The sequence below is a fragment of the Azolla caroliniana genome, unplaced genomic scaffold, assembly GCF_043228905.1.
Source record: "Azolla caroliniana isolate FFs.n. ecotype wild unplaced genomic scaffold, voAzoCaro1.0.p SCAF_13, whole genome shotgun sequence".
In the NCBI taxonomy this organism is placed as follows: Eukaryota; Viridiplantae; Streptophyta; class Polypodiopsida; order Salviniales; family Salviniaceae; genus Azolla; species Azolla caroliniana.
Genome location: NW_028230448.1, coordinates 8,168,354 through 8,194,844, shown reverse-complemented (window position 1 = coordinate 8,194,844; position 26,491 = coordinate 8,168,354). Strand labels below are relative to the sequence as shown.

The following is a 26,491-nucleotide window of genomic DNA, read 5'->3' as shown; positions in this document are numbered from 1 at the left end:
GTGCGCTTCGACCCTTCCGGTCGGCTTGTCTGCTCCCACGACCCTTCACATCTCCCTTGTTGTTGTGGTGTTGGTGCTTCTCCTGCTGCCTTCTTTTCCGCTTGGCCCTTGGTTGATTCAGCGTATCTGAATCAAACATCCGAACCGACTCGGCTGCCTCCGATTGGTTTTCGCTCTCGTCTGAGTTGGCTGTCTCCAACTCGTCTTCGGCCTTCTCGCCTTTGACGACGTCATCTCCCCCATGCTTGGTTGGCTTTGGCTCTTTCTTTTGGCTGCTCCCCTTATGTCCACTTTTGGACTCTTCCGCGGATCCGCCCTCGGCTTCTTCAGCCGATCCGAAGTCGAATTCGTCATCCGACTCGGTGTTGTGGCCTCTTTCGCTCCCTTCTTGCTCCCTTGCTCGGTCTTTCAAGACTGTTCTCCCCCTCAAGTTTGGCACGTCGAGGTAACGCAACCCAAGCGCACCCGAGAATTGCCGCAACTTGTCCAAACCAAGGGGCTCGGTGAAAATGTTGGTAGTTTGCCGATCCGTCGGAACATACTGAAGTTTCACCTCACCAGAAAGGACAAGCTCACGGACAAAATGGTAGTGCACCTCAATGTGCTTGGTCCATGTGTGGAAAATGGGGTTCTTCACGAGCTAGAGGTTGATGAAGTTGTCGCAGTAGATCATCGTCGGATCGGACACCTCCTCTTGCAGGTCCTTAAGTAGCCGCTTCAACCATATGGCTTCGCATGTTGCGACAGCCGCTCCTCGATACTCAACTTCGGTGCTCGACAGTGCAACTGTTGGCTGCTTCTTACTGCTCCACACTATCGTGGCATTTCCAAGAGAGAACGTGTATCCGGACGTGGATCGGCGATCGGCGGCGTTGCTAGCCCAATCAGCATCGGTGTAGCCAACCAACTGCGAGCCTCTACCGGTCCGGTATAACAGTCCCCGGTCCTTAGTGCCACTTACGTACCGCATTACGTGTTGCGCACACTGAAGGTGCTCCTCGGTCGGTTGCACCATGAATTGACTAATCACCCCGATCGGATAACTGAGATCGGGTCGGGTGATTGTCAAGTAGATAAGGCTTCTGACAATTTTTTGGAACCTCGCCGGGTCGCATACCTTTTCGGAGTTGGGGCGAAGCTTGACCGTTCTATCCAGAGGAGTTGAGACGGACTTACAGTCGGCCATCCCGAATTTGAAGAGCATACTCAGCACATAATGGCGTTGGTTGATCAATATGGCTTCGGGGGTACGGATCACTTCGATCCCGAGGAAGTAATGAAGATCCCCCAGGTCCTTCATGTTGAACGATGCCGCAAGTTGGAGCTTCACGCGGTCGATTTCACCTAGGTCGGCGCCGGTGCTGACCAAGTCATCAACATATAGTAAAATACTGATCGGACCGAGTCGACCTTTCCGGATGAACAGGGAAGAGTCCGATTTTGACGTTGCAAAGCCCATCCGACGCAGTTGTTGCGTGATCTTCGGATTCTAGGCACGCGGGGCTTGCTTCAGTTCGTAAAGGGAATTCTTCAATCGGCACACTGCCGATGTGTTCATTCCGGAGTGAAATCTAGGGGGTTGTACCATGTACACCTGTTCCTCAAGCTCACCTTGCAGGAATGCATTCTTTACATCCATTTGATGTAAGTGCCACCCCTTGCCGCAGCTCCGGCTCACACACTTCCGCTACACGGGTCCTGTACGCATAATGATGCGCCATGTGCTCGTTGTATCCGAACTGCACAACTGGGTTCTTCTAGCGGGTAGATCGGTGTAATCGGTCATTAGCTGATGTCGAGGTCTTCTCGGCCAACGCGGACTTCGCTCTTGAGGACCTATCACCGCTTCCCTCGGAGTTGGACTCGCGTCGGTCTAACTCGTTCCTATCCGTGCCGGAATCCGACACCTTCTTCTTCCCTTTCTCTTTGCACGTAGGCCGTCTCCTCGGCTTCTTGCATGGAGAATGCATGACCGAGTCTCCACTTCTCGCCAACTCTTTATCGGACTGGTCGAACCGACTCAGTTGTCCATTCGGTCCACTTAACCGAAACGAAATCGGACTCTCTTCGGGGGTCCCGATTTCAGGCTCATCCTGAGTCATCTCAATATTGCTGACCTCATCGTCAGAACTCGGATTGGACTTGAGATCCGGAGTCGAAAGCAAGTACCAGGACGCGGACTCATCAAACACAACGTCGCGGCTTACACGCGCTTGTTTGGTGCGCGGGTTATAACACGTATAACCCTTTTGCTCGTCCGAGTAACCGACCAAGATACATTTCTTAGCCTTTGCGTCCAGCTTCCTCCGTTTCTCCTTCGGCACATGCACATACGCAATGCTACCAAAAACTCGTAAGTGTTGCAAGTTCGGCTTCGTTCCGAAATATAGCTCGTGCGCTGACGCTTTGTCTTTGATCCGGTTCTGGATGTATACCGCGGTCCTTACGGCCTCGGCCCAGTAGAACTTGGGCAAGCTCTTCTCCTCCAGCATTGCTGTGCTGCTTCCACAACCAACCGATTTTTCCTCTCGGCCACGCTATTTTGCTCCGGCGTGTATCTACAACTGAATTCGCGCCGAATTCCCATTTGTTGTAGATAACCATTGAATTGACCGGAAAAGTATTCTTTTCCGCCATCTGACCGTAGACGCGTGATCTTTCTTCCTGTTTCCGTTTCCACGAACCCTTTGAGGTCCCAAAAATAGTCGAAGACTTCATTCTTCCTCTCAATGAGGTAGATCCACATGTGCCGCGTGTAGTCGTCGATGAAGGAGAAGAAATATCGGCTCCCGCCAAGACTAACGTTTTGTGCCAGCCCCCACACATCAGAGTGTATCAAGTCGAGCTTGTTCCGGCTCCGGTTACGCTCGCTGGGGTAAGGAAGTCGGTGTTGCTTCCCAAGCTGGTAGGCTTCACAAATTTGTGCCTTACGGCCACTAAATTTGGGCAATCCGAACACCACTTGTTTCGATTGCAGGTCTTGAAGCCGCTGGTAGTTGACGTGGCCTATCCACTTGTGCCATAAGTCGATGTCTGACTCGACATTTTGTCCCTTTGCGAACATTGTGGTGCCATCGTCAGTAGAGTCGAGGATGAACATCCTCCCATCTCTGCGCCCTTGCGCAATAACACGGCCTTCTTCTCTCAATGAAGCACCCGAGGTGTGTAAACCGGACCTCCATCCCTTGGTCGACGATCTGTCCGACCGACACCAAGTTCTTCGTGATTGTCGGAACGTGTAGCACGTTCATGAGTTTCCCTTTCTGCCCAACATGGCTTAGGGGAACTTCTCCGACATTCGCAATCGGATGCGGAGTGTCATCTCCGGTTGCGACTACTCCCGGTTGCATCGGTTTTTCTAGCTCCAAGAACCACTCCTTATGGCTCGTCATGTGATTTGACGCACCGGGGTCGACATACCACACCTCGTCCGATTTCGGGGTGGTCTGCTTCATTGAGTTTGCTTCGTGTCTCGTCACGAAGGCAGACCCTTTTCTGGCTTTTCCAGATCCTTCGGCGTAGTACAATAGTTGCTGGTTTCCTTTGTCGATATGTCCGGAACCAGATCTGAAACCGGTCCTCTCCGACTCGGTGCGCTTTTTCCAGCACTCACTCTCCTTGTGCCCTTTCTTGCCACAGTACCAGCATTCCGTGGCAGGTTTCCCTTGCCGGTTCTCATCGCCTCGACTCCCCCTATTCCCGGAGGGTCCGGAATTGCTGTCGGCATCATTTCGGTCCCTCCTTCCTTGATCTCGTCGACCGCCTCCATTGCGCACCGACTCACCTCGTCCTCCACGTCCACGGGGCCTATCTCCCTCCGTGTACAACATCTTGTTGTCGGTGTGCGTGCTCGTTGATGCACCCACGTGGTTCTCCTCTACCAGGAGCATCGACTGTAAGTTGAAAAAGGCCGGTGTATTCTCCCGGGTACACACAGTAATTCAGAACGCCCCGAACTTCGATGCCAAACCCCTGAGACAGACCTGGACCATCTCGCTTTCCTCGATGTTCACATTGATGGAAGCTAAGGAGTCGCATATGTCCTTGATCTTCGAGGTATAGTCAGTCGCCAACAAATCGCGTTGTCGTAGGTTGCTCAACTCTTGTCGGAGCTGAAGCTTCCTGGCTCTGGTGCTCGCGGCGAAGATCTTCTTCAGATTTTCCCACGCTCCCTTTGGCATTTTTACATCCCGAACATAGCTTAATAGTTGTTCGCCCACACAAGACATGAAACAGTACAACACTCTACTCGCCGATTGTTCCCACGCCGGGAAGCCTTTGTGTGTCGATTCGGGTGTTGTGTCATTCGCTCCTTCGACATAGCTCCAGTAACCGTGCCCAAGCAGGTACTGGTGCATCTTGTAGGACCAAGATGCGTAGTTGGTTCTATCGAGCTTCTCCGTCGGAAGCAAGCTAGCCATTCCTATGTCCATCAGTTTTCTTGTTCTTCTTCGTTGGTTTTTCCTTCAAGCAAAGTCGACTGCAGAGGTTCTCAACCCTCGCGCTTTGATACCATGAAAAGAATGGCGTGCGGAAGCAATATAGGAAACTAAACAACAGAAAACGTAGGTTTAATGGAAAGCTTAGGTTTGCACAGTATGCACTGGAGAGACAAAGACAAAGAGAGAGAGAGTAAAAACCAAAACTATATTCAAAATAATACTCAATCTATACATCGTGTGTGTTCAATGAACACTTTTATACAAGTCCTTTTCGAACTGACAGTACTTCAATGCTCATCAAGGAGCCCCTACACTAACTCCCAAATATATTCCTTGTGGAATATCTTTCCGATGGCCTCACGGTTTCTGCACCGATCCGGCCTTCCTACACACCGGTCTGCGCATCGGTACCGATCCGGCCAATGTTGAGCTTGTCTCTCAACAGCTAAGTTATGAATTAGTACAAACATTACTGAGAGGGGGCAAGATAAGTATTAATTAGTGCTCGTGTTTGCTGGATGGCAGTCCAAAGTTATAAATTAGTACTAATGAACGAAAGAGGATAGTATTAAGTTATTCATTAGTACTAATGCACAAGAGATGGCAGTATTGAGATATATAAATTAGTACTCATGCCAATGACGGAATACAATCCTAAGTTATAAATTAGTACTTGTGCATGTGGGATCTGAGTACTTAGTTGTAAACCATTGTTAGTACTTGTGCATGTGCACATTTGGGGACAATACTATGTTGTAAATTATGAATACATTACAAGGCCTCAACCTTAATTAGTACATGTACACATAGGATGACAGTACTAACTTGTAAGTTAAGTTTACTTAACATGGTTATTACCATAATCAGTAGTGAATCTAGGACGAGAATACTAACTTGTAAGTTAAGTTTACTTAACATGGTTATTACCATAATCAGTAGTGAATCTAGGACGAGAATACTAACTTGTAAGTTAAGTTTACTTAACATGGTTATTACCATAATCAGTACTAGTGAATCTAGGACGACAATACTAACTTGTAAGTTAAGTTTACTTAACATGGTTATTACCATAATCAGTACTAGTCAATCTAGGAGGAGAGAACTAAATGGCCAATCAGTTCAGATTCACATTCCAAGACAATACTGGTGCATGTAGCTAGAGATTTACTAATTCAATATTTTATACAAACATTTATAAGTACTATGGAGTATTATCAAAATAGACTTTCATTTATAAGTACCAAACATATGGATTATTTCCTCACCTTGCAATGAAGTAGAAGGACCGGGCCACCTTAAATTGTGAGGTAGCACCATCAGACCAAACCCAATGCCGATTAAAGTTAACACCCAAGGACAGTAAATCTGCATGGTGAAACTTAAAACAATGTTGAACAAATAGCGTATCATGCTTTCTATCATCTGAAATGTAGAATATTGATTTCTTATGTAACTCACCGTCTTTTCTCAAGTAGCAAATATGTACAAGTATTTTATATTGGTCATTGTACCAATGCATTGATTGAACCTCATTTTGAACTTTAAACATATAGTTCTCTACAAAGTCAATAACAGATACTATAACATCTGGTGGTAAGTTATTTATACATTCCTTGAACTGTTGCCAATAACTCCTAAAGTTATGTGGAATGAACTCCTCGAGTTGGTTCTTAAACTCTGAGACAAGGGTAGCAGCAGATGTCTCCTTATATACTTCCTTGATATGCTTACTAACAAGACCCTTACCTATATTTTTTGTCACATACTCTAAATATTTCCATTTCACAATATGATTGTTATCTACATCAAGCTCCTGTCTACAAAATGGTGGTCGTGAGCAAACTTTACATGTTCTTAGAAGACATGTACGATTATGCCACTCAGATGATGGTTGTTTTTCACAAACAAAAGACCTCCATAACTCAGAAACCAATGCATACGTCATGTTTCGCGCATTACATCTATTATCACTCTCGTTTGGTCTACATACCTCACAAGTGCAAACACACTCATCCCCGTGTATACCCTTAGAATCAGTGCGCATAGTGTTCAGGCCAAGCCTTAACATGTCCATTTTAATGTGGTACACACAACAACATTTGTTCCTCTCTTTTAACTTTCTAACAAAAAACAGTTTCAAACCTTGGAACTAATTAAGTTTTAGGTGTTATCCACAATGAAGATAAGAGAGGACTTGAACTAACAACCTCCACCTTATGAGCCTCACATCTTACCAATTAGCCAACGGGTCGAAGCATGCTACGGTGTACCAAAAAGTACAGTTTTTGGCCAAGAAAAACACGAGTACTTTTACTACTATTAGTACTAAGTAATTATAAAAAAGCTTTTAAAAAAATCGAAAAATTTTATAATCTTTTTAGGGAGTGGGGTGGGGGTAGTACACCTTGCATTTAATGGGGGGAGATAGTTGTTGCGTATTCATGAGTCAGGATTGATTTGGGGGTTATTTCCCCCTCACTTTTAATTTAGCATGCCACATTAATTGAATTTGGTGCTTCTCACCATTTTGGCGCATCCCCTTCCTCCTTCCAACCGAGCCCATCTTAGATTCACTGTTTGTCATTCTCTGCATCTCAGGTATTCACAGCACACAAATGTCCCCAAGATTTGGGATCTTGCCATTCCTTATCTACGAATCAAACCTATGTGAAAATGATCAAGCGTTCTTTGTGTCACACATCTGAGACATCTTCGCCTTTCGTTAGTATGTCTTCTCCTTCCCTTGATATGTCATCTCCTTCCCTCGGTATATCTTCTCCTTCCCTCAGTATGTCTTCAGAATTGTTTTTTCAGAACTGTCTTTTAAGCGTTGGTTATTTCAGATCTGTTTTTTAAGCTTTAATATTTATTGCTTATCCTTTCAAATGGAAACTTTAAGATTTATTTATGCTGAAAAGATTATGTCTTCATCATCATCATGATTATTATTGTCATTATCATCTCCATCTACTTGTTCATTGTTACCATATTACGTTGAGCATATTGTTATTTGTACTATTTCCCGATCTTAATAGAATGATAATCTTCTACCAATGATGTTAGGCACATGTGGATAACAAATCATACCCTTTGTCTGGGCATGCAGTAGAATAGGGGACTGACGAAAGCCACTTCTAGCAAGATTTTGGCCACTTCCTGGAATATTTCGTCTTCACCGCCCTGCTTTGTCTGACGGCAAATATTCGCCGAAATATGACCTTAGCACTTCCGGTTTCAGTGGCTCCATACCATCGAACCCTTCCCTTTTAAGATTGAGAAATTGGCATACCTGTCTGTTGGTGATTTTGGCGGCATCGATTTGATTCACGATTTCTGCAGCGTAGGGATGGGGTTTGACATCTGCAACCCTCAGATATCCTTGCAGTCCCTTGATGTGCAACTAGTTACGAAGCCTGTCAGATACTAGAATCGGCACGGTATCGTCTTCAATGGTGTCGGAGTGATCGGTGAGTGATGGAGAGAAGCAAAAGGGAGAAGCTTGAAAGCTTTGTGCTCTATGCGCTTGAAGACGTTTGTGTTGTGTGATACTGAATGGAGAAGAAGTGTTTTTGGAGAAAAGTTGGGCCATTTTTCGAGGAGTTTAATGAAAACCTGCTATTAATGGTAATGATAGTACGAATATATAATAATGCTTTTAATAACCACCACTCATAATGAATACTAAATGATTTGTTAGCCTGTTCATTTATAGTATGAAAAGGACAGTGCCAAGAAGTCATCATGCTAGAATTTTTTTCTGTTATATATTTGCCAAGTTTTTTTCTTTTTAAACATATTTACACTTTTGTCCCCTTGCCACATTGCTATGTGGTCGGCCAATTGTCATCGTCAATGCCATCTCCAAATGGGTTTTCCAGCATTGGTCATTGATAAGGCTTGAGTCGAAATCCATTCACCTATTTCAACAAAATTTCTCCTGCCAACGTTCCGACTTGATATGTGTATCATTTTTGTTGTTGATTATCCAAAATGGTACTGTCCACCAAAATTGAAGTTTACTTGGCATCAAACCCATCTTTGTTTGAAATACCAACACTGGTTTACCGACTTCAAACATATTTTCCTTTTGTTTTCGGTGTTGGTCCACAAATGCCTTTGTTTGTCTTTGTTTCTGCTCTAATGCACACATAACTTGAAGCTGACTTTCCTCCAATACCAACAATTGTTCTTTCCTCACTTGTTCAGACTGTTCTTCATCTAATCTTTCGGTTATTTGAACTCGTAGTGTCGGAATTTGGAATTCGACTGGCATTACAGCTTCTAGTCCGAATGCCATTCGAAACGGGGTCGATTTGATAACTGTTTTATATGACATCTAGTATGCCCATAAATCATTATGAAGCTTCTCGTCCCGATCAGTTCTATTCTCATTAACTATTTTTCACAAAATCATTTGTAAGGTTTTGTTTGTCGATTCTGCCAATCCATTGCCTTGAGGATAGTACGACATACTTCTTTTATGTACCATTGTGTAATAAGGGGATAGCTCATGTACAATTTTATTTATAAAATGAGTACCCTAATCACTTACTAGTTCGATTGGGCAACCGAATCGACACCATATAGACTCATAAAGAAATTTGCTTGTGGATGTCGCCATGTTATCTTTAAGTGCTTTGGCTTCAACCCACTTGGTACAATGGTTAGTGGCAACTATAATACAGCGATTCCCGGTTCGCGCAACTGTTGGTTTGAATGGTCCAACAAAGTCGAGACTCCATTTTTGGAATGGCTCCAAAGGTAATTGCGGTTGATGAGGCATCCTATCTTTTTCTGTGCGTTGGTCGGTTCGCTGACATAAATCGCACTGTCGACAATAGTCGACTGTGTCTTTTGAGGTAGTCGGCCACCACAGACCGTTATTCCAAATTTTCTCCCGCATAATGACCGCCAGCAATACCACAATGTGCCTCGCGCAAAACTGCTTCTTTCTCGTATTGTCGAACTATCCATCGCCATATGTCGTCGGCTCCTTTATGGTATAATCATAGTTCTAGCCATATTGTGAATGTTAACGTGCGGAAGCGTTAGACAGAACCGGCTCAACCGGATAGCAACAGAGAATAAGATGAAGGTTTAATGGGGAAGCTTAATACACAAAGAGTATACGCGGGAGAGATAGAGAGAGCAGAACGTAAACGTAGATTCAAAATAATAAAAACACTCTGTGCATAGAATGTGCTCAGAGAGCGCTTTTATACAAGTCCATAAAGGACTGACATGTACTTCAATATTCCTACGTGCAACTGACACTAACTACAAGACAATTAGGCTTCCGGTTCCTGCTCGAATCCGACTCTCCGATACGGTCGGTTGTTTTTCGGATACCATCAGGATACCGATCAGGCTCATCCTTCCAGATGCCAATCCGGCTCACGCTTATTCAACCGATTGCATCCGGTTAAGCTTGCTCGCTCAACACTCCCCCTCAAGCTCAACTTGAGGTCGGATCGTGGTGTTAGTGTCTGTGGCTGCCGGTTCTTCTACCTGGCTCCTTTTGGCATTGCTCCGCCTTGCTCGCGCTCCTCATCTGGTCCGGTCCTGTTTGTCGTGACCCTTCTGGTTCTGCGCACCTCAACCTCCTCGGTCGGCTTGTCTGCTCAACAGGCCCATATAAGCTCCCTCGCTACTATGACTCCGACGCTTGTCGACCTGTCGGTTCCTTCGTGTTGGCATCAACTTCCGTTGCGTCCATGTTCTCTTGGCCTTTAGTCAATCCGGCTCCTCCGAATCCAACTATTGAAGTGAATCGGTTGTCTCCGATTCGTTCCTGCTCTTCTCCGAGTCGGTGTTCTCCAATTTGTCTTCCGGTTTCAGGCCCTTCACCACGTCAGACCATGTCTAGGTCTTGCCCTTCTCCTTCCAGTCGGCTCTGTCCTTCTTGACTCTGTTGCTCGTTCCGACTTGTTCAGATGTGCCAACTTCCTTCGTCGACTCGGCCCCCTTTTTCCTCTAGTCTCCCCCTTTGTTGATTCTTTCTTCCTCTCCGGCTCCTTGTCTGGTGCTATCCAATCCCTTTCATGTTCTCCTACTCAAGTGTGGCACATCGAGATGCTGAATGCCGAGCATCTCCGAGAAGTGCTGCAACTTGTCCGATCTGAGCGGTTTGGTGAAGATGTCGGCAACCTGTTAATCCGTCTAAACATACCGAAGTTTGACTTCACCGCTTAGGACACGCTCACGCACGAAGTGATAATGCACTTCTATGTGCTTCGTTCAAGCATGGAATACGGGGTTCTTGGTGAGCTATATGCTGCTCATGTTGTCACAGTGGATCAGGATCGGGGTTAGGACCTCGATCTGGAGATCTCGCAGCAGTCGTCGAAGCCAGATGGCTTCATAGGTGGCATTGGTAGCGCCCCGGTATTCAGCTTCAGTGCTCGATAGAGCCAATGTTGGCTGCTTTTTGCTACTCCATGCAACAGCTACGCTACCAAGAGAAAACATGTAACCGAAGGTGGATCGGCGATCCGATGCATCACCAGCCTAGTCGGCATTGGTGTATCCAACTAGCTCTTCAGTTATACCATGCCGGTATAACAGTCCCCAGTCCTTCATGTCACTCACATACCGGAGTATCCGGTGTGCGCACTGAAGGTGCTCGACGGTCGGTTTCTGCATGAACTAGATGATCGCGCCAATCGGGTAACTGATGTCAGGTGGAGTGTTTGTAAGGTATATGAGGCTTCCGACAATTTTTCAGAACCATTTCTCATCGCAGGCTGGTCCAGAGTTGGGACGAAGCTTCTGGATCTGGTCCAGGGGTGTGGAGACAGGTCGGCATTCCGTCATGCCAAACTTGTATAGCATATTCAACACATAGTGTCTTTGTGAGAACAATATGCCATCAGGGGTTCGGATCACCTCGATCACAAGAAAATAATGAAGGTCCCCTAGGTCCTTTATCTCAAATGCGTCAGACAACTGGGCCTTGACACGATCAATTTCATGGAGTCCGGGTCCGGTGATGACTAAATTATCTACATAAAGTAAGATGCAAACCGGACCGTCTGAACCTAGTCGGATGAACAACGATGAGTCGGATTTAGACGTCACAAACCCCACCCATCTTACGCAACCGGTGCATGATCTTGGCATTTCAAGCTCGGGGGGCTTGTTTCAGACCATAAAGCGACTTCTCCGACTAGAAACTAAGAGGTTGGATCATATAGACCCGTTCTTCAAGGTTACCTTAAGAAACATATTCTTCACGTCCATCTGGTGAAGATGCCACCCCCTTGCCACAACAACTGCTAGTACCATGCGAACCATCGTCATCTTCGCTATTAGAGTGAAGGTCTCATCGTAGTCGATTCCGTGGGTCTGTGCGTATCCCTTCACCACTAACCGGGCCTTGTACCAGTTAACCGAACCGTCTGCATTGTACTTTACCTTGTACACCCATTTGCAACCGATTGGTTTACAGTGTCGGGGAGGGTCAACGAGGTCCCATGTGTCGTTGGCATCGAGTGCCCGCATTTCTTCTTCGATAGTGGCATGCCAATTTGCGCCCTTTACCGCTTCTGCGTAGCTCTCTAGCTCACGCACTTCCGCCACTTTGGTCATGTACGCATAGTGATGCGCCATGCGCCATGTACTCATTATACCCACACCGTGTAACGGGGTTCTTATGGCGGGAAGACCAATATAACTTGTCATCACCCGGTTTGGGGCCCTTCTTGGCCAGTTCGGACTTCGTTCCCGAAGATCTGCCTTCATCCTTGCCAGAGTCAGATTCACTCCGATCCGACTCAATGTTGCCGGTTTCGTATTCCGACATTTTCCGCTTCCCTTTCTCTTTGCACATGAACCATCTCCTCAGTTCCTTGTGCGAGGAGAGCACGACAGAGTCTCCACTACTCGCCGGTTCCTCATCCGATTGGTCACTTTGACCTAGTCGCTCATTCGATCTGCTCAACCGAAACGATTCTGGACTCTCTTCTAGAGTCTCCAACTCGTCATCTTCTATTTGGACTAGTTCAGGCTCACTGGCCTCATCCTTCGGGATTGGGTTGGGAGTTGGAAATCGGAGTCGATAGAGAGTACCACGATGCCATCTCGTCGAACTCAACATCTCAGCTTACTCGGACCTGCTTCTTTCGGGGGTTATAGCACTTATACCCCTTTTTCTCATGAGAGTAACCGACTAGGATGCATTTCTCCGACTTCGGATCTAGCTTCTTCCACTTCTCAACCGGTACATGCACATATGCTATGTTGTCGAATATTCGAAGGTGTCTAAAATTTGGCTTGTGCCCGAAATACAGCTCATGTGCTGATACCGTGTGTTTGATCCGGTTTTGGATGTAGACGACCGTCTAGACCGCCTCAGCCCAATAGAATTGGGGCATGCTCTTCTCCTCCAACATTGCCCTTGCCGCGTTGACAATCGACCGGTTCTTTCGCTCAGCCACACCATTTTGTTTCGGTGTGTATCAGTAGTTGAATTCTCTCCGAATTCCGTTCTGCTGCAGATGATTGTTGAATTGGCCGAAAAAGTATTCTTTTCCTCCATCCGACCGCAGGCACTTGATCTTCCTCTCTGTTTCCCTTTTGACTAAACTTTTAAGGTTCCGGAAACAGTCGAAGACTTCGCTTTTCTTCTCGATGAGGTAGATCCACGTGTGTCGGTGGCTGTAGTCGTCGATGAAGGAGACGAAATATTGACTCCCACCAAGACTAACATTCTGTGTCGGTCCCCATACATCCGCATGGATTAGGTCGAGCTTGTTACGGCTCCGGTTTCGTTCAATGGGGAATGGAAGCCGGTCTTGCTTCCAGAGTTGGCAAGCTTCACAAACTTGGGCCTTCCGGCCACAGAATTTCGGCAAACCGAACACAACCTACTTCGTTTGCAGGTTCTGAATGTCGAGAAATCATTGCGGAATAGATCACAATAAAATGAACTACGTGCTGAAATACGATTCACAGAAATGGCAGAAAGACAAGATAAATAGATATGCACAAATTTACGTGGAAACCCTAAAACAAGGAAAACCACGGGAACAGAATCTTCACTATAAAAATAGTGGATATACAACACCGAGATGATTACAACACCCTGTCGAGTGTATCAGCCGCACAGGGCTCTTCTCGTCTGTTGTTACACACACAGCTATGGCGCGCAGCTCACACTTCTCTCACTCTCTCTCTCACTCTCTGCACCCAGTTCATCCATTGTTCATCCACTGTTCATCATAGTTAAAGTTTGCCCTAGTTACATATATACTTATGCAACTTTTCTGGCTATTTACGTACGTAGCCCTCATGGGGCGCACCCATAGACTATTTATAAATATAGTCTCCCGAGTTGGCTATTTACACGATTCTGGTTTCTCTAATCAACTCGGCTCCTCAACAGTCAGCTTTCTTGACGGTCAGATCTTCCTCCCACTGGAGGGACATATTCCCAACACTGAAGCCTCCAGTAATTGACGTGGCCGATCCGCTTATAAAATCGACTTTGAGTAGTTTGTTGATTTCCTCTTTTACTTTCACGACATAATTGGGATTTAATCAGTACTGACGTTGTTGTATCGGCTTCACATCTTTATGCGAATTTATCTGATGTTGAACGAAGGTTGGATCTAAAGCCTTCATGTCTTCAAATGACCAGGAAAACACATCTTTATATTGACGCAGTAAATCAGTCATCTTAGTTTTATCAACCGACTCCATTTCTTTAACTATCAGTCAGGATGGTCATCGGTTCAATGTCGGTGTCGGCTAGGTTTAATTCTTCGAGTGCCGACGCTTGAACTATTTGAGACACCTGCATCTCCCTTTCTGTAGGTTCTTGTTTAAGTTATAACTCCTTCAATGTTTTGTCATCAACCAGAATTTCTCCTTCTTTATCTTCCTCACTCATATACGATGTAAGCGTCTGTATGATGTCAACTTCGAATGGTGGAATGATCTTTGGATTGTCTTCAAAATACTGATCTTCTTCAGCTTCATCCAATCCTTCCATCATGTTCATTGCTTAGGCATGAACTGGTAAACACTACTGAGTCATACTGATCTTTTCTTGTGTTGACACCTGAAATTTACTTTTACCCTTCCGGATTGTTAAGTTGTTCTTGTTCCAATTTTGTTTAATATTTGTTGTCTTTAGCCAAGGTCAGCCTAATAATAATGGATATGCATCGGATACATCCAAATGACGCACTACAACCGAGATCTGGAAAGTGTGACCTCCAATAATGACCTCTAACTGGTGAATTAAACCCAGTGGTCGAACTATACTTGTGTCAGCCATTCTTAACCAAAAAGGGCATGCATCCCATTTAGTAATTCCGAGCCGATCACATGTGATCTTATTAATCACATTTACGCCTAATCCGTCGTCAACAATAGTCCCGGTGACTTCCTGACCCCGAATTACTACTTTTATTGATGGACTCTGTTCATCCATTATTGTCGGTCTAGTGATCGGATTGTTGTAATTAACCGGCACTTTTTCGGCCCCATTTTGCGCAATAATTGTTTTTTTTTTTAACTACACCATAGTTTCCATTACCAATCCAAAAAGCATATACAAGACATATAATAATACAATGTAGTGGCGGGTAAGATATCCCCCATTATGTCATACTTGATACCAACCTCCACCTATGGAGGAAACAACCATCGCGGGGTACATATTGCCAATCCATTTTGTCATTTCTCTCCACAAAAACTAACAAATCCTTCCATTTTCCTTTAAAGGATTGTTGTTTCATAAAAATCATATCTTCATTACCTGTGAAGGAGTCATATTGACCTTTTAAAATTGAGATAAGCATCAACCAAATTTCCTTCACACAACGAACAGGATTTTGCTTTATTTGTTGAAACACATTTTTGCATCGATCTATCCAAATATTCCAGAGAACTACCAATGATATCGTAGCCCATACTATAGCATCCACATTCAACCAATTTGAGCTTGAGTATGGTATGTCCTTAACTTGTCTTCCCTTAGTTTGAAGGGTAAATAGTATATTTTCCCTTTCATAATTATGTTTATCCACATTTACATCCATCCAAAAGACATTTCCCCATGTAATCACATTAGGTTCATATGCAATATCAATGAGGCACAACATACGTTTCCAAACAGAACATGCGGCCATACAGTTCCAAGTGAAGCCCACAAAAAGACAAAGTTTTGGTTCCCCCTTCCCTATGCATCCATTCCAAGACTGGAAGTGCGTAGTGGACACATAACCATCTAAATGTAGGGAATCTGTAGAGCCCACAACCATTTCCAAAATGCCAATATTGAATGCATAGGAATATTATTATTTAACCATACCTTAGCTGCAGCTGGCATAACTGGATTCCTCCTTTGTTGGAATTCCCTACCTAATTTTACGGAGTAGTCAAAGAAAGAAACCATCATACCATTAGCATATCTCCACCACCATTCCGTCGGATCCCACTCTAACTCCAATAAGCCCTTACTATCACAAACCCAAATATCCCAAAAAGGGTTTACTTTTTCAGGATGGGGATCAATAATACATACTTTCCCTATTTTTGCTACCAACCTAATAGGCTTCCATTCCACTAAATTGAGAAGATCATCCTCCATAGAGACCCATTGCAATTTTCCCTCCGAAACTATTATATATGCTAAGAAGGATTCATTAGATGTATAAGCTCTTGCTCCAATCAAGACATTAAAAGAAGAGAATGCCCCATACCATACATGGTTTGAATTAAACGAAGAAGGCAAAATCCTATTACAAGCATTACTTATCGCTTGGAACATTAACGTACCACCTCTTATTTGATTTCAAAACTTGTTCCTTAACATCCCTAGAAGATTGATTAAAGTTTAACCAAGTACCAACATTAGCCACAAATGCCTCATCGACCACCACCCAATTTAATCTCGTCCTTCTTCCCAACATATTACCATAATCATCCTTAATCAAGGGATTCCAACAAATTGGTTGCCTTTTCCACTTGTCCTCCTATATAGGATGTTTATGCACAAGATTAGGCAACAAATTTTTCCAAGCTCTTAACAAAGAGTTAAAAAATTTATTGGAAGTGAAAATGGAAGTCAAAGGCATATCCTCATGCACAAACCACCACCTCACATTTCGCTTCCAATGTCTACCTCTACATGGAACCAATTCCTTCATACGTTCATGAAGTAGCAATTTCCATGGTTCATTCCCTAGCAACATACTTCTCACAACAAATTTCCCAAGTAATGCTCTACATTGTAACATTGGGTTTATCAACCCTAATCCGCCCTCATGAGGAGGAGATGTTATTACCTTCCACGCAACTTTAGATCTTGCATTTACATCAAATGCACCCCCCCATCAGAAATTGCAGACAAGCCTTTGTACCTGAGAGAGAACACATCTTGAAAACAACCAAGATGAAAGGATATACCACATCGAAGACAGAAGCACTTGATTAGCAATTACAATTCTTCCAGCCAATGATAAATGTCTCGAAGACCAAAACAACAATTTCCTCTTCAATGACATCAACAAAGGGGCAATAAGTTGATCATGAGTAATGTCAACACCAATTTGACAACCAAGATATCATATTGACCTCCAATGTTGAAGCCATTGAAAATCCGGATGGCGCAACCAATGTGAAACTCTATTATTCTTCATTCTGATTCCAATGGATTTATTCCAATTTATAATAGCACCGGATAGTTCACAAAATTCTTGCACCACACATTGAACATTACGCAAATTCTGTTCCTCCCCATCCACATATAAAGTTGTATCATCAGCAAATTCATCATCAAGCACTTGCTTATTATCGAATCCCCATTGCAACCCTTTAATTCTTAAGGCGTGATTATTAAAATACACATGAAAAGCCTCAACTATTAATAAGTATAGGAAAGGGGTCAATGGACATCCTTGTCTAACTGACCTTGAAATAGAGAAGGGAGCATCAACTTCTCCCACCACATATACGAAGCTAGACACATTCTTATACAAGGCTCTTACCGCCACTACCCAAGCCATTGGAAATCCTAGTTGTAACATAACTTCCTCGAGGAAAGACCAATCAACTCTATCGTATGCCTTTTCAAAGTCCAACAATAGCACCACTAGGTCAACATCCTTCTCTTTTGCCAAAGTTGTAAGCTCCCAGAACATGAAAATATTATAAAAAATAAAACGCCCTTGCATAAAACCCGTTTGCAATTTATGAATAATATCATTTAATAAAGGTTTCATACGTAAAGCAAGGACTTTAGCATAATCTTATAGATAGTATTCAAAATAGTTATCAGTCGTCACTTCTTAATGTCAACTACTACCCCCTCCAATTTAGGAATCAAAAAAATTAATCCTGCATTCCATTGAGAAGGCATATCACCCAAAGTAAAAACCTCTTGTAAGGCTTTCGTTACATTGGTTCCAATGTGATCCCAATAGCAAAGAAAAAATTCAGGAGGAAAACCATCGATGCCAAGACATACATTCTTACCTAAGGCCTTAATTGCAGCATACACCTCACCATTAAAAGGTTTAACTAATTCATTAGCCATAGAAAGATTAACTTTCTTCTTCCTCACACACCATAATGTAGATCTTAAGGCCACTTGCTCATGCGTAAATGATTGCCCAGTTAGCAAAGATTTATAAAAGTCTGAGGCAATTCTCCTCATTTCAACATCATCTGATGTTAATGATCCATCCTCCCTCTCTAATTGCCTCATTACATTCTTAGTATGGCCAATTTTATTTACATGAAAAAAATCATCATTAACCTTATCTACGAGATGAGACCATTTCGCTGAGGATGCATGAAATTTGTGTTGAGCTATAACATCCTCAATTTGTTGCTTCTCAGCACGCGTTCGATGCAATTCAGCTCCAACCCACATAGAGCGTGGGTTCTTCTCCGTGAATCTGGGTACTAATTTTAATAATCCCACAAAGGGTAATGACACTTGGCAATCTGCCAAGATTTTCCATGTTTCTGTGTCGTTTTTGGTGTCGATTGTCCAACCGGTTGCGCATCGGTGAATGCGGCATTGTCTTGGATCATTTTGGAGACATTATTGTTGCTGGTTTCCTTAACCCATTCCTTAGCTGCCTTTCGTACTACTTCATGCACCTCCCACTCTGATTGTTTGCCTTTACTTCGAGTGATTACTTGTTGTATTTCTGGTACCACCATATTTACTGTCAGTGCCTTTCCTTTATCTTTCATCGGGCATTGATTTGCATAGCGTCCATCTTTTTGCATATATAGCAATTTGGAATTGATGAGCCACTAGATTTTCCGGGTTCATATTGAGATTGACGAGCATCTTGAGGTTCTGAATTATCCTTGACTTCTTTCTTCTTCTTTTTAAAAATAAATTAAATTTTTTCTTTTTTTAAAAAATTTCTTTTACTTTTTTATTTATTTATGATAAACATGTTTTGCTAAATTGATAATACAATAATTTATTTACCAAAGTTACCATACCCCTTATCTCTACCAAATTCTAGCTCAAACCCTTAACTTCTATCTTATGAAATAGTGAAACTTTCCGACTCAACTAATTGATTCTCTTGACTATAAATCAATGTCTTTTTCATCTTGATAGTTGCATACATGTTTCTCTTCCGTCTCCTTATATAGGTGTTTGAATAAGAATGTATGTGATGTGTGATCACCACTTCACACATGTGCTACATGCAATGCATGATAGCCATGATGTCACACACATGTGGTAATAGGTATGTGTGATGCATGATTGCTCATCTCAATGCACCATGTATAAAATATAATGTTAAGCATAGGTATCCTAATGGTTTGCATCCAATGTTTAATATGTGAGGTTATTGGTTTGAGCCTTACAAAGGTCAATTCTTATAATATTTCAAAAAAAATTATATCATTGTGGAATTATAAGGATGCATGTGAGTTTGGTTGTTTCACACCATGTGTCATTCATTGTCCACATGGCAAACATCATCACCACAAGGGACTACAGCCTACAAACTCAATAGTACATATGAGAAAGAAAGGTTGAGATGGGTGTAGATGTTTTGTGACTCGAACTCAAAATGGTTTGCTAAAGCAAAGAAGAAATTTAAAATGGACCAAGGAGCATAGTAAGTCAATCTGAAGGTTAAAGAGATTGTGCTCAAGATCGGATGGCTCATCGAATTAGAGACTTAAAATGGAGATCCATATGCTATCTAGTGTGGGGCCATGATATTAAGCAAGAGGATGTCATGAGCATGCATACAAAATGTGTAACTATTTAGATATTTCAATCGATGACCCTCATAGAATCATATGTATAGTTGCATTAAATATAACATTGCATCAGATGTATAGTTGCATTAAATATAACATTGCAATAAGGCTTTCCACCCCCTTCAATCGAGATTACATAAATCGAGAGTATTCTCTTCTACTACTCAACTTCTATTGTAACTCTACTCCAACAACTTCCCCCCAAATTGTTCATATTGTATGTTTCTCCAACTTTCTACATTAGCCACTGACTTTCAATTGATTTCATCACAAAAATGTGTTCCACATACCTCCATGTTTCATAATGAGCCAATAGGTGCACTCACACTGAAAACCACATAGAAGTTGTCCCATGAGCTTGGCTATGTGCACGCCAATATCAAGGCTCACATCTCTAAATCAACTCTCATCTTCTAGCTCCTTCAATTGTTGAATGATCTCTTGATAATCATTTATGTAGATTAAAACCAAATCAAATTCCTTCATCAAGATATCATATCACGTTTGCATCATATAAACTTATTCTACACAACCTTCTTTTTGTATGTGTTGCACAAAGCTTCTCCTTGCTTTCATTCTCCAAGTATGAGAAACAATATCCCAAGCCGCCTCATCCTCACTAAAGTAGTTTACGATAAGCCACAAAACAAGTTCAATGTTTTTCCCTTAGTTAACGAACTGATTTTAGTTCTACCAAAGTGTATTTTAGCTTGTCCTCTATATGCAAGTGCATGTTGTGAATGGTAACATGCCAAGATAAATTTAGCTTTTATTAATCTTTTTCTATTACTCTGAAAAGTACATAACTTGAAACACTTTTCCAAGTCAGATTGTATCAAAATCATTCAATACCTTTAGGCAACCCACCTACCTTCATGTAATTATGACAACTGACCTTGGAGACTCACATAAAACTCTGCATGATAGTATGCAGTTACACTCCTAGGTATTTCATGTGTATGTTAACATGAAATCAACAAGAGATTGGACTATTAACCATGATAAATCTCCTACTATTCCTAGTTTCTATGCAAAGCCAGGTATTAGTATAAATGGATTATAGGATGTGGTTGAATGCTTAGAACCGTTGGTGCCTCCATCATATTGACATCGTGAGACATGCAAGTAACATGCTCGCCTCAGATTAAAATGAGCATTACGTTTGTGCATCGATTTAGGATGATTGGATCACCACATACAACCATGTTTACAGTTTTCCAAATACCACTTGCCAGAGATGTCTAGTGATTTTGAAATCTCTAACAGACAATTCCATCAGGCAAGCGATAGAATACCAGGCTTGGAAACATGTTTATCATGGAAATGAATGACAAACATGATTGGTATGAAGCATTTGAGAAGCAAAAGAACTTGGAGGCTATGGGTGAACATGAGATTATCTTTGTTTTATAATGCACTCTAGTTTGGAATTATAAGACCAAATACATGCAACAACATTCTCATAGATTATGTAACAAGTATGATAGAGCTTCCAACAAATTTACCCATAGTATCTTAAAACTGCATCCATGCATAGCTATGCAAGATCAAGAATTTATTATTTAAAAACTCAAATGTAAATGCTTGTAGTGACAAACGACATTTATGAACTATACCGAGTGCAAAGAATATTTACAACCTCATTTCTTTCTGCATTCCTACTTTTACCCATGACAAGCCTCTGCAATAGAGCCATAGAACCTGCTATCGAGAAGTGGAAGCTTCTCATTTACTTAAGAATTTTCATTCTTTCTTGCGATGATGATATTCCGCCGCTCCAAGAAGTTTCGCAGATTTTTACGGTTTGCTATAGAACTCAGCTCATGCTTGAGCGACTCTCTGCATTAGGAGCATCATATGTAAATTTGCATAGCTTAAGATGTACATGACAGACAAAAAAATGGAATATTCTCGTTTTTAAAGATATGGATTCTCAATAGGAGGGAGGGCCTACCGACTTTGCGCCCACAAAAAGTCCTGACATAAAACACTTGTAAGCGCTGTGAGCCCCACAATTTCCAGACCTTCAGAACCTGTTTATGAAGTTTCTTCTCATAATTTCAGCAACTCAAGGGTAATGTCTTGTTTTGAAACTGAAGTTAAATACTGAGAATCTCATCATATACCTCCACCTAAAAGTAAACCCATGCTGCCAACTCCAACAGTGAAAATAGGCACAATTGCAGCAAGTGCTCTCAAGTTTCCAATCTTAGAAACCTGCACAAAGATGTTTTGAGCTTAGACACATTCATAAAGATGTTTTGAGCATGTGACAATAAATGCTGGTGGTACATAATGGAAGCATTGAATAGCATTGTTTCATCGATATTATACTATCACCTTATCAGAAACCTGCACATCAGTTTCTATCATTGAGCATGACACTGTATCCGGGGTTGTCGTCGGGTTTTTCGTCCCAGGGAGAGGAGAGCTGAGTGACATGTCCTTATACCTTTGTTTGATTTCTGAATTCAAGCAACAGAGTTTTTATTGTTCATATTGCATTTGTTCAACAAAAAAAAGAGACCAAATTACCCCATTTGATGATAGCATCAGAAAAGAAGTGCAAATATTATGTATGGCTAGTGGAATTCACACAATCTTTTATTATGACATACACTACAAAGTTTTAAACCAATAAAGAAGTTATCAGATGCTTGTTTGACAGTCTCACCGGTACTTCCTGGCAAATTCTCTTTACCAGGCATTGCAACTGATCCACTAAGTGAAGAAGGCACACTGTGATGCTGCATTTCTTCAGTCTGGTTGATCAATCTCGAGTTATTAAAGTCTTCACTTGCTAGAGCCGCGACATCTTGATCGGTCTTCTCACTATTTGAAGCATCTAGGCCATTTTCTTCGCAGTTGCTCAAGTCTCCAATAGTTGAATCTGAATCTCGTTGCTCACTCTCAGAAGCACTTGGAGCATCTTGTGATGATTTTGTTTCTTCAAATTTGTTGATTACCCCATTGAAAGCATCACAAGAAAAATCTAGGCCCCCAGGAGTCGAGGTGAATCCATGGTCACCAGGCTCGCCAATTGTTACCATAAAACGATCTGTTCTATCCAACAGTTGGTCTTGAGAATCATATCTATTATCAATTCTCTCTTGCTGCAGTGAATCTAAAACAGACCCACTTATCCTGTTACCTATGCTCTTATAGGGCAGAGGCATGCACTCTGTAAGAAGCCCACTCTGAATCACCACATTTTGCACTGCAGCCTCATTTTGTAACTGATATCCATGGTCATAGGTATGGCTGATGTTGCGGCGCAACATGCCTGAATCTACTGAAACTTCTTGGGACATAACTGAGATTCCTCCCCCTACACCATGCACATGTACATCCTCAACTATGGAGCTAGTATTGACTGGACCCTTGATATCTTGGATGTCAGCCAGTTTAGAAACCACTGTTAGGTTTGGTTCTTCAATATTTGGTGTATCGTGATTAGGGAGTGCATGTTGACTTATTGTGTTGATGTTCCTAATCCTTACAGATGCGGCACCAATATTCATGGCAGATTGGATGCTAGCAGAGATTCTGAGACTCTTATCCACAAGCTTTCGCTTTACAGAAGAAGAAAACAACGGGTCCTGCTTTAACGATTTAGCCTTCCTTCGCCGACCTAACATAAAGAAATAGAGGCTGGCGGCTGCCCCAATTGCCAGCAGAAACAGAGCTGATGCTAGGCTTGGAAAGCTTCCCAGATTGAAGGGCCCCCTATTGTTGCATATGCCGATCATACTGATTGGAAGGGGGGCAGGGGCAGGGGCAGTGGTACTCTTCACTGGCAGAGGCATGGGCGTCCTCAGTGTGGACGCCTCCTCCTGTTGAACTGTAGTAGTAGCTTCATTGACTTGAGTGAGCATAATCGTGTGTTGTTGTTCCTCTGTTGAGATCCTGCGGAGCACCGTAACGGGGTCCACCTCCACTCTGGGGTCTCGAACGTGACGATTCACCCAATCCACAATCTTCATCTTCTCCTCCTCCTCCCCCTCCTCGTCAGGAGGCGCAGCAGACTGTTGCTCATGTGCTGCTGCTGCTGCTGCTGCAAGTGCGTCACAACCCCTCCCCCTCCCCCTCCCCCTCCCCCTCTGCTGCTGCTGCTGCAAGTGCCTGAGGCCGCTTGGAAGTGCCTGGGTACAAAGGGATGATGTGGATATGGATATGGATATGCAGATGGAGGTGGAGGTGGAGGTGGAGGTTGAGAGGTGCAGATTGGATCCTCCTCCGGTGAGGAGGGCGAGAGCGAGAGCAGGAGGATAATGGTTGTAGCAGGAGGAGGAGGAGGAGGAGAGGAATCCTCCCCTTCCTCCTCCCCCTCCTCTTCCTCCCCTCCCGCTCATCATCAGCGGCGACCATGCCATTTCCTAAATCTCCCTCCTGCCTGCCTGCCTGCTCTCTCTCTGGAATGCTTTCTTGAAGGAAGGAAGGAAGGAAGGAAGGAAGGCTCTCTTGAATCGAGTAGTCGGAGTCGTCGTAGGAGGGACCGACCGCTTGTTAGTAGGTAGCTAGCTAGCTAGCTGCCAGGAGGCTGAGGCGAGTACGAAGAAGATGAAGAAGAAGAGGACCCCAATGCCCCATCACCAATGGAGTAGGCAAAACGGTTCCGCTAAAGCCTGAACCAAGCCATCAAACCTCTCTGAAACCGTTTCGGGATTTGACGCCTCAAAAGTGAGCAGGCTTGAGCTCCCCCCCCCCCGCCCCCCCAGCCATTTATATCTTTTTGAACTATAGATAGACAAAGACAAAGACACTAAATGGATATAGCCCATTTGGCAAGGTTACCCAATGGAGATCATGAGGTCAAAGGTTCAACCCCTCCATTCTATAGGATCACGTTTCTTTTGTAATTCGGTGGAATTGGAACATAGTAGGCATCAATTTCTTTCATGCTCGGTAGCAAGGATGGTATGGAGGTGTATCAGCTCAGTGTGGATGTTTGTAACTGGAGTGAGTCTATCTTCCTTCGGTTGGGGTTTTGCACATATGGAGAACAATGAACCGATGCCTCATTTCCAAATTAATTTGTAGTTGTTCACGTATTGGGGGTTATGGTTCAATTGGAATATGCGGAATGCCTTCACTTTTGATTCGCAAGTTAGGGTGGTAAAATATGTTGTAAAGTTAAAAGGACTTTTTTTGTGACAATTCACAGTGCTAGAGAAGTCACAAAATCTCAACCACGAAGAGAGAAGAGAGAAGAGAATTATGCAAGGTCGCATATCATCATATTCGCCATTTGAATTGGTGTGTAGAGTGACATTGAGTTTGGAGTCATAGTAGTATTTAGCTCCCTATAAGGGTTCTATACTTTGTAGTAAGTTAGTCATGGTGGTGTTTTTTCTTTCGTAATGAAAGCCATTATTTACGAAAAAAAGAAAGAAAGCGAGATCATGTCCTCGAAGAAAGAGAGAAAGAAACTAATTACAATAAAAAATAAAAGGGTAGAGAGGGAGAGATGATGTCTTCTAAGAAAGAGAGAAATGAAGACATGTTAACATTTTCTATGACCAAAATTGACCCACGAGATAAACGATTACAACAATATGACGTGTACCCAATAATCGAAAAGAAAAGAAAATAATAATGGGAAAAGGGACCATAAATAAAAGAGTTATAGTGTGGTACAAAGTGTGATGGGGTGTAATATCTTATGCAAAGGAAATGGTTATGTGTTGCTCGACTAATTTTATGTCCATCCAAGTCTCTTAAAAAGGAGTGGGATATTGACGGGTTTTGATATAGGTGTGGCTCGTGGGTCTCGATATAAATAGTATCGCAACCATATCTTCTAGGCGGAATAACTCACGTTCCCTTATCTTCTTCAAGTTTAGTACACTACAATGAGTGACTTTGAAGCTTGGTATTCAAGGGCGTTGTCGCAAAGTTATGAGTGTGCATGTGAAATTTAAGCAGGACCAGTAGGGACTTAAACCAGAGAGGATAGGATGTCGAGTTTATATGTTCAATACTTAAAGATGTGTTTAGTAAGAATGGATTGCCTCGAATCGTTGCTTTCGGCCCTTGTAATAGTTCCTCTTTAGTGCTTTTGTACGTTGAGGATGTATGATGTCTTTGAAGGTATATGCTTTGGAAGTAGATCTTTATAAGTGCAAGTTAGTTAGGTTAGATTATTTATGTGATTTCTTTATGATTAATTTATATTTTTATATGCATAAATTTACGTGTTTGATTATATCATGTATATGGGTTAGAGGGCATATGCATACATTCTTAACATGTTATATGTGTGTAACTATGTGTGTAAATAATTTGTCTTTATAGTATATCTTTGTGTACGAATACATGTGGTGTACTGCACCCATGGCTGTAGAAAATGGAATGGATATACGATGGCAATATGTGGTACCCAAATGGAACATACATGTGGGCTATTGAATGATAATGATGTGTATGGAAATTGGCAGGATAACTAGTAAATAGACATAACCAAGTATAGATCGGCTAGAGACATACGCGGAAGTGTAAGATAAATATGAAATGTCACCCAGATGTAAGTAGATGTATGGTAGCGAGCTTTTGTACAACTGACGCAGGGTATATAGTGGCTGTGAATGATAGGATAATTTAAGTAACAACTACCTGATAAGGGGACTAAAGTTGTGTACAAAAGGACATATTTAAATAATGGAGTATATTCTTTTCTGGAAAACAAAAATACATGTGAATATAAGTATTGAAATGTGCATGGGTATAAGTTTATATATATATATATATATTTATTTATTTATTTATATTTGTAATTGCTTATGTGTGTAGGTATGCAA

General features: G+C 42.6%; 1 protein-coding gene across 3 annotated transcripts; it reads right to left on the bottom strand.

Annotated features, from left to right (window-relative positions):
* Positions 1-21,141: 21,141 nt before the first annotated feature.
* On the bottom strand, positions 21,142-24,082 carry LOC147856045 (uncharacterized). Of its 3 annotated transcripts, none has more exons than XM_087329697.1 (5): positions 22,369-24,082; positions 22,035-22,159; positions 21,821-21,911; positions 21,649-21,727; positions 21,142-21,533 (listed from the first exon to the last, which is right to left on the bottom strand). In XM_087329697.1, the coding sequence occupies exons 1-5, from the start codon at positions 24,065-24,067 to the stop codon at positions 21,428-21,430; spliced, it is 2,100 nt and encodes a 699-aa protein (XP_087185823.1). In that variant the 5' UTR covers positions 24,068-24,082; the 3' UTR covers positions 21,142-21,427. The 3 variants fall into 3 exon arrangements, with proteins under 3 accessions (XP_087185823.1, XP_087185824.1, XP_087185825.1); XM_087329698.1 differs by having other exon boundaries at positions 21,821-21,902; XM_087329699.1 differs by lacking the exon at positions 21,142-21,533 and having other exon boundaries at positions 21,649-21,745.
* Between the last annotated feature and the right edge of the window lie 2,409 nt (positions 24,083-26,491).